The sequence below is a fragment of the Staurois parvus genome, unplaced genomic scaffold (genome assembly GCF_062004578.1).
Source record: "Staurois parvus isolate SC_StPar_1 unplaced genomic scaffold, SC_StPar_1.0 ptg000081l, whole genome shotgun sequence".
Taxonomy (NCBI): domain Eukaryota; kingdom Metazoa; phylum Chordata; class Amphibia; order Anura; family Ranidae; genus Staurois; species Staurois parvus.
In genome coordinates this window covers 1,573,754-1,587,263 of record NW_028317877.1, presented here as the reverse complement: position 1 = coordinate 1,587,263, position 13,510 = coordinate 1,573,754, and the positions used below count along the sequence as shown (strand labels likewise).

Here is a 13,510-nt window from a genome sequence, read left to right as displayed (position 1 = left end):
AAAGAATGCTTTTCCAGAACTGGTCTGGCTTTTTAAAAATGTTTTGGCAAAGTCTAATCTAGCTTTTCTATTCTTCTGGCTTATGAATGGCTTGCACCTTGTGGTGAACCCTCTGTATTTGCTCTTGTGAAGTTTTATGTTGATTGTAGACTTTGACAATGATACGCCCACCTCCTGGAGTGTCCTTCACTTGTCTGGATGTTGTGCATGGGTTTTTCTTTACCATAGAGAGGATCCTGCGATCATCCACCACTGTTGTCTTCCATGGACATACATGCCTTTTTATGCTGCTGAGCTCACCAGTGCATTCTTCTTTCCTCAGAATATAACAAACTGTTGATTTGGCAACTCCTAATGTTGCTGCTATCTCTCTAATGGATTTGTTTAATTTTTGAAGCCTTACAATGGCCTGTTTCACTTGCATGGACAGCTCCTTTGAACGCATGATGTAGATTCACAGCAAAAGATTCCAAATGCAAATACCACTCTTAGAATCAACTCCAGATCTTTTATCTGCTTAATTGATGAAAAAATAACAAAGAAGTATCCCACACCTGGCCATGAAACAGCTTTTGATTCAATTGTCCAGTTACTTTTGGTCCCTTGAAAAAGGGGGATGGCTAATCTTAAGAGCTGTAATTCCTAAATCCTTCCTCCAATTTGGATGTACATACCCTCAAATTAAACCTGAGCGTGTGCACTTTGAGCCCATATCCATTATATAACTATAGCTTAAATATGTTTTGGTAAATACCTGAAAAAACTAAAATTGTGCCTGTGTCCAAATATACTGTATATGGACCTAACTGTATTTTATAGCAGAAAGTAAAAAATGTTTTGTTTTGTTTTTTCAAACTTTTTTGGTCTTATTTATTTTATATAATGAAAAATATAAAACCCAGTGGTGATCAAATACCACCAAAAGAAAACTGTATTTGTGTGAAAAAAAGAATATAAATTTATATTGGTACAGCATTTCATAACTGCGCAACTGTCAGTTAGAGTAGCGCAGTGCCGTATAGAAAAATATGGCCTGGTCATGAAGGGGGTAAACTCTCCCAGATGGCAAGTGGCTCATTTTGACCTCAAATTTAAATTTAGTTTTAATCATAGTCTTTTGACTAAAATGCCATTTTAGTTTTAGTTGTATTTTAGTCATCTGAATTGAAACTGAATTTTATTTTCCTTTAGTTTTCATCTCTGAAAACACGCAGCTGACAAAAACTATGACGAAAATCTTTTTGTCAATGAAATTTACACTGCAAAGAGCTTGTACTTGTAACTTGCACACCAATCTATTCTGAATAATCATAGAAGCTAATGACACCAAAGTATCTGGATATTCAGCAGAGCTTAAATTCTATACGCAACCCCTCTGAAAACATTTTATAACAAAATACTCCACCATTGTGATCATTATTTGGAAAATGTTACCAAATTCAACTTTTCAACTGCTACAGAGAAATATTATTAACTAAAATACAAAAAGAAGAGAAGAAAGCATACCAAAATTACTGTATGTTCAGAGCTGGATCCAGTAACTGTCAGTAGTTACTACTTTTATTACTCCTGATATTGTACCACTTGCTGCATATCACCATGGATGCTATTAAAGGATCTACAATTCTATTTTCTAAGTTGAATAAAACTAGCATGTGATTACAATCATCACATCAGATGTTTGGTAAGTATTATCCACTAACACCTTGAAATTCTGTGTTGTTCTAAAGCCACAGGCACACACTCCAAAATGATTGCAGGAAGCAAGCAAGCATTTCATTTAACTGCCTAATGAATAAAGTACTCCATGTAGCAGCAATATATACTGCTGGAATATATGAACTTTAGCCTTCTTTTCTGTCCTTTTAACCACTTCCTGTCCGGACACTTTTACCCCCTTCCTGTCCAGGGCAATTTTCAGCTTTCAGCGCTATCACACTTTGAATGACAATTGCGCGGTCATGCAATACTGTACCCATATGAATTTTTTTTACCATTTTTATGAGACAGATAAAGCTTTATTTTGGTGGTATTTATTCACTGCTGGGATTTTTATTTTTTTTACTATGTAAATGAAAAAGTCCAAAAATTTTTAAAAAGGTGTTTTTTTTATACAATTTTGCAAATAAATAATATTTCATCCTAAATCTTGGCCAACATTTATTCCATTATTTTTTTAGTAAAAAAAAAATCCAAATTAATTTATAACCAAAAATTATAATTTTTAAACATTTTTTTTTACATTTTTTTTTTTTTTTTTACATACTGTCACCCTAGCAGTACAGTGTCACCATGGTGACACTGTACTACTTGTGGGGGGTGATGAAGATTTTTTTTTTTTTTTTGTTTACACTGATTGCTTTTACACCCATATATGATATAAAAGCAATCATTTCTCTTTCTCTCTGTCTGCATTGTTGCAGTCAATGAGAAGTACTGAGTGAGCTGTGATTGGTCACAGCTTGTCACATGGTACAAGGCTGTTGTGAATAGCCTTGTACCATGTGACCTCTGTGATCATTCACAGATTTCACACATAGTAAGCAAAGATGTCACAAGTGACATCTTGCTTACTACTTTGCATGTGATCACTGATTGGCCAATCAGTGATCACATGATCGGGACCTCATACAGAGGTCTCGTCCAACGATCGGTGTTTCACTGTGTCCGGAGGACACAGCGGGCACCGGATCGCGGTGCTGCGCGCTCCCAGGGAGCGCGCACAGCTAGAAAAGACAGGTGCCGTTTATGAACGGCAACCCGCCCCTGGACTGCCACCGCCCTGCCGTTTATAAACAGCAGGCAGACAGCAAGTGGTTAATACTATAAACATTTTGGACATGTGTGGTATACTGTAGATCCTGGCTACTATCTTGAATGGAAGCCTGGGTTCACACTGATGCAGTGTGGAATTTGCAGCGTTTTCTGTGCAAATTCCGCACCGCACCACAATCGCACCCCGTTCATGCGAACCGCTGCGGGTGTGTCTCTTAAGTTAACAACACTCTAAAATCAGTCCGCAAAATGCGGTGCGATGTGCAGTATCGGATCGCATGAGTTTGAATACCCATGCGTTCTGATTCTAGTGCAAACCAAAAAAAGGGTCTTGCACCTTTCTGGTGCGGATGTGGGGCAATTGGAGCCATACAGAATGTATGGCTCCAATCGCACCGCACACAATTTGCATGTGATTTGCACAGGAATGCGGTGCAGTTCCTGTATGAATCACATGCGATATACCACACTGCACAAGTGGGAACCCAGCCTAATTATTATAACCTCTCACTGATGATTTCCATTATAAGATATTTAAATTGATTTTATTAAAGATCAAGACCCATCTCTGAAGTGGTTTCTTGAAAAAAAAAAAAGACCTACGTTGTCATTTATGTGTGATAGAATACTGTAAATAATTAGACCAGTGAAACCCATTATAATAACTTACATAGTTTATAAACCATAAATGCAGTTTACAGTAAGAATGCCATATGTGTGTGAATCAATGTACAGTATAGGAACAATATGAGTGTTCCTGCCCATGAGTGCCGCTGTCAACCTAAATTTAAACAACGTTTAATCCCACAAAATTTCTCTACTGCAGACCAGGAGTCCGATTCCTCTGAGATTCTTTTGACAAATTACAGTCTCGGCTAAGGCTATGATCAGAGGCAATATTACAGTAAATGTTTAGTCTACAAATGATATAAACACTTTTTTTTTATATTCTATATAGGATGAACTGGTAAGGCCAAGTTCAGCAGCAATACTGATGGGCTGAGGGAATTAAATGGACACAATATCTTTATAACATAATCAATGATGCTTGTTGAAATAGTTTGTAGATTATAGCGTTAAAGTAATATTGAATGATTGTTTTGCTTTAAAATAGGAAAGATGTTATAATTACCTGCTTTGTTCAATTATATTGTTCAAAGCAGTCCTCAACTTCCACTTCTGAAGTCACACGCCAGTGCTCTCCGCTTATTCTCACTCTGGGTGTCCCCTTAGCAAGCTGTGTGTTAAGGGAGCACCTGTGTGGGCATACTTCCAAGCCAGGCTGTGTGCATCCATAGACACACACAGTGCTAGTAAACCACACCCCTACTCCCTCCTCACTGTAGTTTGACTGACAGCAGCGGAGGAATGATGCTGCAGATGGGATAGCACTGGAGAGGTGAGAGGAGCCAGGTAAGTGTTTAGGGGTGGGGGGGGGGGCTAGGACAGCTAGTGCAGCATTTTTTACATAAAGTCATAGAATACATAAACGTAAAAAAAAACTTTTAACAAAGAATCACTTCAAGGAATTCTGTATCTTTTATTAGCTTCCAATTACCTTGGCTTACCAAGATAATAGATAGTCATAGAGTTGTCTGGGATGATCTTGACTATCACATTTGGACATTTATAAAGCAGAGCACTATGTACTAGTAACCTAACTAGGGTATAAAAGATGCTTTGGCCAAGCTGCCCACCACCACTCCTCTGACCACTATAGTAAATTGTATTAAGCTACAACTAGCCATGCCCACTGCTTTCTAGATTGACAGCAGCTGCTAAAGCCCTCCTATCCTGCTCTGGAGTGTCTGCAGTGAGACACAAATGAAGTAGGATGTGGCTCACTCAGGAGCGATGAAGGAAGCTTTTTTTCCTTTACAAGGCCTGTTCCTATAGTAACTATATTTGGGGCCCATTTAGATTGTCACACAAGAACCTTTAGCTGCTAATAGTTATTTACATAAAAGTCAGAACACAATCTCCTTTTACTCACCTCGGTGCAGCAGTGTATCCAGATGACTTGATTTTGTTGTTAAAAACAAGTGGTTGGTCTTTAATTTTCGTCTGCAAAACTGAAAAAAAAAAGTCATTATAATTGCCCATTTCCAAGACTCTTATGTGCATAAGGAAATGTTACAATGTGCTCAGAAGACACTTTTCAATACACATGGTTTTAACATGTGTGGAATTTCTGGCTGTTTTTACATAAACAGCATATCACTTAGGACAATACATCTTCTATTTCAAATATGAATGCAACTAACAGAATGTTACCTAACAAGAAAACAGAAGATCCCTCCTTTCATCAAAATTGCTTTGGAAACTTAAAAGGAGAACAAAGGTTAGGAAGTATTGGCACATTATTGATTAAAAATTATACACAGGAAATCCTGTTGGAACCATAAAGTAAAAATGCCTCCATGCCATGAAATACAAAATAGGAATGTCTTTGCCTAATTCTAATTCTCCGCAACATCTCCACGATACGACCGTTCCTAACCCCAGAAACCACAAAGCAACTCATTCACTCCCTTGTCATATCATGCCTCGACTACTGTAACTCCCTCCTCATTGGCCTACCTCATCGTAGACTATCCCCCCTCCAGTCTATCATGAACGCTGCTGCCAGACTCATCCACCTCACTAACCGTTCCGTATCCGCCACCCCTCTCTGCCAATCCCTCCACTGGCTCCCAGTTGCCCAACGCATAAAATTCAAAACTCTAACAATGACATACAACACTGCCCCACCTTACATAACCGATCTTATCTCTAAATATCACCCTAACCGTACACTCTGCTCCTCACAAGACCTCTTACTCTCTAGCTCCCTTATCTCCTCCTCCCATGCTCGTCTCCAAGACTTCTCCAGGGTGTCACCCATCCTCTGGAACTCCCTACCCCAATCTATCAGATTATCACCTACTCTACTTGCCTTTCGGCGATCACTGAAAACCTTTCTCTGCAGGGAAGCCTATCCCGCCCTCTGCTAATTCTGATATCCTCTACTCTTCCAACCACTCCATCCCCCACAGTGACTACCTACTGTACCACTCACACCCCCCCTCCTAGATTGTAAGCTCCAAGGAGCAGGGCCCTCAAATCCCTCTTGTATTGAACTGTATTGTTACTGTATTGTTTCCCACTATAATGTAAAGCGCTGAGCAAACCATTGGCGCTAAATAAATCCTGTATAATAATAATTCTGTCCTTTAACTTCTCTTTCAATTAGGGCACGACAGTGGCTAAATGGTAAGCACTTCTGCCTAGCAGTACTAGAGTCGTTGGTTTGAATCCCAACCAAGGCACCACCTGCCTGGAGTTTGCATGTTCTCCCTGTGCCTTAGTGGGTTTCCCATAAGTACTCCAGTTTCCTCCCACACTCCAAAGACATGCTGGTAGGTTAATTAGATCCTGCCTAAATTGGCCCTAGTATGTGTATGTATGAATGTGAGTTAGGGACCTTAGATTGTACACCCCTTGAGGGTTAGGGACTGATGTAAATGTACAATATAAATATGTAAAGCGCTGTGTAAATTGACGGCGTTATACAAGTACCTGTAATAAATAAATAATATTTTGTATTACAGGTTTTAAAGAATACAGCGTGTAACTTTAAACAAGTGTATAAGTAGAAGTGGAGTATCAGCGACTTGCAAATCAGTAGGAATCGTACATTATGTAGTAGAGGTGTTGCAAAAGACAGAACAGTAAGTATAACAAAAGACAATGGTACCATAACAAATTAACAGTGAAAGCAAAAAGCAAGAACTGGGTGCCAATACCTAGGTCATAGGTAGTTATGAGGTAAATGCAAATATATTTGGTTCACTACATAGAAAACAGAAAAGTATATAAGCAGAGGCCTTCCCTGCAGGAAAGGCAAAGTGGATAGGAAGGGGAAAGGTGTAAAAAGGGGAAGAAAAGACGGGATGGGAAAGGACGTCAGGAGCACCCTATCCGGAACTCCAGCACATTTCATTCTCTTTTGTAATGAATAGCCTTCTGGCTGAAAAAAAAAAAGACAATTTCAGTTCCACTTTAAGGTACTTAGCACTGTGTTGTTGAATGAAGGAAAAGTATGCTTATTTGCCTTGCACAAGAAACTTACATATTTGCAGCCAGTCCCAGTAGAAAACTGGGACGCAGTCTCTCTAAAGGTAAAATGTGGTGACAAAGTGTACAGGTATTAGGGCCAGTGTCCACAGCTTTTGGGCTTGTGTCCATGGGATCAATTTTTGATCAGTTTGAGATGATTCTGAGATCATTTAGAATTCACTGATAGGGACATTGGATTTACAGTTGACCTGCTTCAAATTACAATGTGCTCTATGATTGGACATTAGGAGAGAAGGGGTGGGCAAAAAAACCCAAGACAGCTGCAGTGTAGGAGAGCCACAAACCTCTATCAAAAGCTATAATTTTGCCAGCAATTAAAATGTAAACAATGAAGCAGTGATCCAGGACACAGCATACACCCGAGATTTAAAGTGGTTGTAAACCTCAGACACGAAATCTGAACAAAACAAATATTTCTATAGTTTACTTGCCTCTCTCCAAAGCACTAAGTGTAATTTCTCTCTGCTGTCTAGTTATTCTGTTAGCAGCATAAGTCACTTCTGACAAGTTTTCCTGAGACCAAGAAGTAAAAAGGTGACAGGGGAGAGATCTCCAGCACACAACCTGGGATTGAGAACCTCAGCTTTGTTCCTGTGTGCTATGCAAAGGCAGTGTGTCCCTTCCTTTCAAATAGCTCCCCGCCCCCTGCTTTGGGAGGCTGTGAAAAATCAGTTTAATCTCTGAGTTTTATAATGATGCACAGGACAAATGGTGCAAATAAACAGGTACAACTTATGTAGGAGGATTTGTTTAATATCTGTGTATCACGTGAGGCTAGTCACTTCATTGAGTATAGGTAAGGGTTAACAACCACTTTAACTGTTTTTTACCCATCAGATTTTGTAAAAACATTTTACCCTGGAGTTACTATTTAAAATATCTATTTTTCCCCTTTCCCGTTACAAAATGTAAGTAAATGCTTTTTATTAAAATGTACAAATTGATGCAAAGTAGGTTATTCACGTGCAGGCATAATCATGTGCATGTATGTCATTTTGCCTGCTCCTGGTTAGAAGTGCACAGCGTCCTCCTCCTGTGACAATGTTACAGTTACCAGTAACATGACAGGTCATAGCAATTACATGTTAATGTAAACAACCTATCATGAATGGCTTTCCATTCATGAACAGCATGCTTACTATAGTGATCTTTGATTGGCCCACAGCAATCACATGGTACCTGGCTATCTGTACTATGTGATTAACTGTAGCCAATCACAGATCACGACCAAAAGCAAGCTGACAGCTAAAACTATTGCTTAAACCGTGATCTTCACTGTATAAGCAATAACAGTGTGAAGACAAAATCCTTATCACCCCTACCCTAAAATTGATTTTAAATATGTTTTCTTAGCTTTTTGGTTTTTTTTCAAACATACTGTCACCAGTGTCCCTGATGACCACCACACCAGTCATATGATGATGCTGTACTGCACTGATGACGATAAATAAAAACAATGGTGGGAAAAAAAAACTTTTTTAAAAAAAAATGTCTTAATTTTCCAAAAAATTGTGCCAAAAAAATTACAACTTCAAAAAACTTGCAATGCCTCTTACTAAATACCTCACACTGTCTACTTTCCAAAAAGGGGTCATTTGAGGGATACATGTACTGTCCTGGCTTTTTAAGGGCCTCAAGAAATGAGATGCATGTCGGTACATCAGCAGTGATCATTTTGCAAATACAGGTGAAACTCAAAAAATTTGAATATCGTGCAAAAGTTCATTTATTTCAGTAATGCAACTTAAAAGGTGAAACTAATATACGAGATAGACTCATTACATGCAAAGCAAGATAGTTCAAGCCGTGATTTGCCATAATTTGATGATTATGGCTTACAGCTCATGAAAACCCCAAATCCACAATCTCAGAAAATTAGAATATTGTGAAAAGGTGCAATATTCTAGGCTCAAAGTGTCCCACTCTAATCAGCTAATTAAGCCATAACACCTGCTAAGGGTTCCTGAGCCTTTGAATGGTCTCTCTGTCTGGTTCAGTAGGAATCACAATCATGGGAAAGACTGCTGACCTGACAGTTGTGCATCATTGACACCCTCCATAAGGAGGGAAAGCCTCAAAAGGTAATTGCAAAAGAAGTTGGATGTTCCCAAAGTGCTGTATCAAAGCACATTAATAGAAAGTTATGTGAAAGGGAAAAGTATGGAAGAAAAGGTGCACAAGCAGCAGGGATGTCCGCAGCCTGCAGAGGATTGTCAGGAAAAGGCCATTCAAAAGTGTTGGAGACTTTCACAAGGAGTCTGGAGTCAGTGCATCAAGAGCCACCACATACAGACGGATCCTAGACATGGGCTTCAAATGTCGTATTCCTCTTCTCAAGCCGCTCCTGAACAGCAAACATGTCAGAACAACAACCCCAAACACACCAGTAAACGTGCAACATCTTGGTTCTAGACCAACAAGATTGACGTTATGGAGTGGCCAGCCCAGTCCCCGAATCTTAATCCAATAGAAAACTTGTGAGCTTACCTGGGCTAAAGAAAAACAGTCCTGGTCTGTTGCTCAGTGGTCCAAAGTCCTCTATTTTGATGAGAGCAACTTTTGCATCTCATTTGTAAACCAAGGACCCAGAGTATGGAGGAAAAATGGAGAGGCACACACATCAAGATGCTTGAAGTCCAGTGTGAAGTTTCCACAGTCTGTGTTGATTTGGGGAGCCATGTCATCCGCTGGTGTTGGTCCACTGTGCTTCATTAAGTCCAGGGTCAACCCAGCCATCTACCAGGAGATTTTGGAGTACTTCATGCTTCCTTCCACAGATGACCTTTATGAGGATGCTGACTTCATTTTGCAGCAGGACTTGGCACCTGCCCACACTGCCAAAAGCACCAAAACCTGGCTGAAGGCCGCTATTGAAGCATCCTGGTCTTCCATAACACCTCACCAGTGCCACAGGCTGATAGCTTCCATGCCACGCCGCATTAAGGCAGTAATTGATGCAAAAGGGTCCCAAACCAAGTACTGAGTACATATGCATGCTTATACTTTACAGAAGTCCAATATTGTTCTATGTACAATCCTTGTTTTATTGATTATTGAAGTAATATTCTAATTTTTTGAGATTGTGGATTTGGGGTTTTCATGAGCTGTAAACCATAATCATCACAATTATGACAAATCACGGCTTGAACTATCTTGCTTTGCATGTAATGAGTCTATCTCATATATTAGTTTCACCTTTTAAGTTGCATTACTGAAATAAATGAACTTTTATAAACACGATATTCTAATTAGTTGTGTTCAAAATAATAGCAGTCAGACATCACTAACCTAATCAATCACTGTTTTTGGTAGAAATGATATATCTAAATGGCAAATAATTTACTAGCAGGTGTAGTAGAGTAATAGAAATCCAACAGACCCAACAGTCATGACATGCATGCTGCTGATTCTGTGTAATTGAATCACTAATTGAAAGGGGCATATTCAAAATAATAGCAGTATGGAGTTCTATTAGTGAGGTCATTCATTCTTTGAAAAACAGGTGGCAATTATTGCCCTTATTTAAGGAAGGAAGGCAGCAAATGTTGTACATGCTGGTTACAGTGCATTTCTCTCTGAAATTCTGAGGAAAATGGGTCATTCCAGACACTGTTCAGGAGAATAGCGTACCTTGATTAAAAAGTTGATTGGAGAGGGGAAAACATATAAAGCAGTGCAGAAAATGATAGGCTGCTCAGCTAAAATGATCGCAAATGCTTTAAAATGGCAACCAAAACCTGAAAGACGTGGAAGAAAGCGAAAAAACTACCATTTGAATGGATAGAAGAATAGCCAAAATGGCAAGGACTCAGCCAACAATCAGCTCCAGGAAGATCAAAGAAGGTCTAGTAAACGTGCAACATCTTGGTTCCAGACCAACAAGATTGACGTTATGGAGTGGCCAGCCCAGTCCCCGAATCTTAATCCAATAGAAAACTTGTGGGCTTACCTGGGCTAAAGAAAAACAGTCCTGGTCTGTTGCTCAGTGGTCCAAAGTCCTCTATTTTGATGAGAGCAACTTTTGCATCTCATTTGTAAACCAAGGACCCAGAGTATGGAGGAAGAATGGAGAGGCACACACATCAAGATGCTTGAAGTCCAGTGTGAAGTTTCCACAGTCTGTGTTGATTTGGGAAGCCATGTCATCCACTGGAAATTCTGAGAAAAAACATATAAAGCAGTGCAGAAAATGATAGGCTGCTCAGCTAAAATGATCGCAAATGCTTTAAAATGGCAACCAAAACCTGAAAGACGTGGAAGAAAGCGAAAAAACAACCATTTGAACGGATAGAAGAATAGCCAAAATGGCAAGGACTCAGCCAACAATCAGCTCCAGGAAGATCAAAGAAGGTCTAAAGTTACCTGTGAGTACTGTTACAATTAGAAGACGCCTATGTGAAGCCAAGCTATCTGCAAGAAGCCCCCGCAAAGTCCCACTGTTGAAAAAAAGACGTGCTGAAGAGGTTGCAATTTGCCAAAGAGCACATTGACTGACCTAAAGAGAAATGGCGCAACATTTTGTAGACTGATGAAAGTAAGATTGTTCTTTTTGGGTCTAGTGGCTGGAGACAGTTTGTCAGACGACCCCCAAACACTGAATTCAAGCCACAGTACACTGTGAAACAGTGAAGCATGGTTGCACAAGCATCATGATATGGGGATGTTTCTCATACTACGGTGTTGGGCCTATTTATCGCATACCAGGGATCATGGATCAGTTTGAATACATCAGAATACTTGAAAAGGTCATGCTGCCTTATGCTGAAGAGGAAATGCCCTTGAAATGGGTGTTCCAACAAGACAACAACCCCAAACACACCAGTAAACGTGCAACATCTTGGTTCCAGACCAACAAGATTGACGTTATGGAGTGGCCAGCCCAATTCCTGAATCTTAATCCAATAGAAAACTTGTGGGGTGACATCAAAAATGCAGTTTCTGAGGCAAAACCAAGAAATAGAGAAGAACTGTGGAATGTAGTCCAATCATCCTGGGCTGGAATACCTGTTCACAGGTGCCAGAAGTTGGTTGACTCCATGCAACACAGATGTACAGAAGTTCTCAGAAACAGTGCTTATACAACTAAATAATAATTAAGTGATTCAAAGGAAAGCAAAATTTTGAAACATTTTTCAGTGAATGTTTGAGTTTGTAAAAAAGAATACAAACACTGCTATTTTTTTGAACAGTCTAATATTCACTTTTCTTCAAATTTGTTAGAGGAACAACACAAATTTGATCTATTTTTCTTCATGTTTTGATTTGGAATAGAATGTGTCGTGTTCCCAATGCATTTGTGTATATGAGAATAAAAGCTATTAGAAGGATTTTGAGCTGTATTCACTTTTTTCAACACACTGCTATTATTTTGAACACAACTGTATATACACACACACACACAAACACACCATAGTTTGTAGACACTCTAACTTTCACACAAACCACTTGATACACACTTATTGGGATTTTTGTTTTTACCAAAAACATGTAGCAGAATACATTTTGGGCCCAAATGTATTTAAAAAATTGGATTTTTCTTTTTTATGGGCTATGTTTTATAACAGAAAGTATAACATTTTATTTTTTTGGGGGGGGGGTTACATTTTCGGTATTTTTTTTGTGTTTATATAAAAGAATTAAACAAACCCAGTGGTGATCAAATGCCAGCAAAAGAAAGCTGTACTTGTGTGAAAAAAAACCCAAAAGTTTAATTTGGGTACAGTGTTGCATGACCGCACAATTGCCAGTTAAAGTAGCACAGTGCTGAATAGCAAAAACAATGCCCTAGTCATGAAGGGGATAAAACCTTCCAAAATGCAAGTGGTCATACCTAAATTAAGCAACATACCAGCTGTGTTTGATACAGTCTGATATTAGACAATGGACTAAAATAATTATTCAGCTAGAGTTAATAGTTCCAATGGAAATAATTACCTTGTAAAATTATCTGAGGAAATTAGATGACATGATTAAAAAACATAGTGACATTTCCATTTAGGATATGCAGGATGTCTGAGTCTGTTTCTTTAATCATACAAAGATAGATGTTCCAAAATTCTCAGCATAAAAGTAAAAGACACAAAGATTTATTGTCAAGGATCAGTGTGGCTGTTCTGTGTCATTTGCGGTAGGTGCGAACAGCTCCTAGTCAGGGAGTCTAAGGAATGTCTGGTTTGGAAAACCACAAGAAGGACTGAGATTTGTAGAAGGGCTCACCCAGTTTGCATCTCTCAGATTGCCTTATTGGTAAAAGCTTACAACCTAAAAAGGTAGTCAAAGCAAACTACCACATTGGCAGGCGACAGTTTATATCAAATAGAGGTGACAGCAAGCGGCAATCAGGCAGAATAGTTATGTAGGCAGATAGTCAAAGCAGGCTGTAGACCAGTGGTCTCCAAACTGTTGCCCTTGGGCCAGATGTGGCCCCTTGCTTCCATCTAACCGGCCCTTGGGGCACTATTCAATCCACAACTGACACCAATGATGAGGCACCATTCCTCCCACTGACATTAGTGGTGGAGCACTGTTCTTCCCACTGACACCACTGATGGAGCACTATTCTTCTCACTAACACCACTGATGGAGCACTATTCTTCTCACTGACACCACTGATGGA

At 39.3% G+C, this 13,510-nt stretch overlaps 1 protein-coding gene across 1 annotated transcript in view; it reads right to left on the bottom strand.

Moving 5' to 3' along the window:
- The window catches only part of WDR27 (WD repeat domain 27), a 425,210-nt gene that overhangs the window by 353,069 nt on the left and 58,631 nt on the right, over nt 1-13,510 (bottom strand). The window contains exon 14 of the mRNA XM_089669697.1: nt 4,769-4,847. Within this exon, the coding sequence (XP_089525823.1) occupies nt 4,769-4,847 (79 nt within the window). The remainder of the gene's footprint in view (nt 1-4,768; nt 4,848-13,510) is intronic.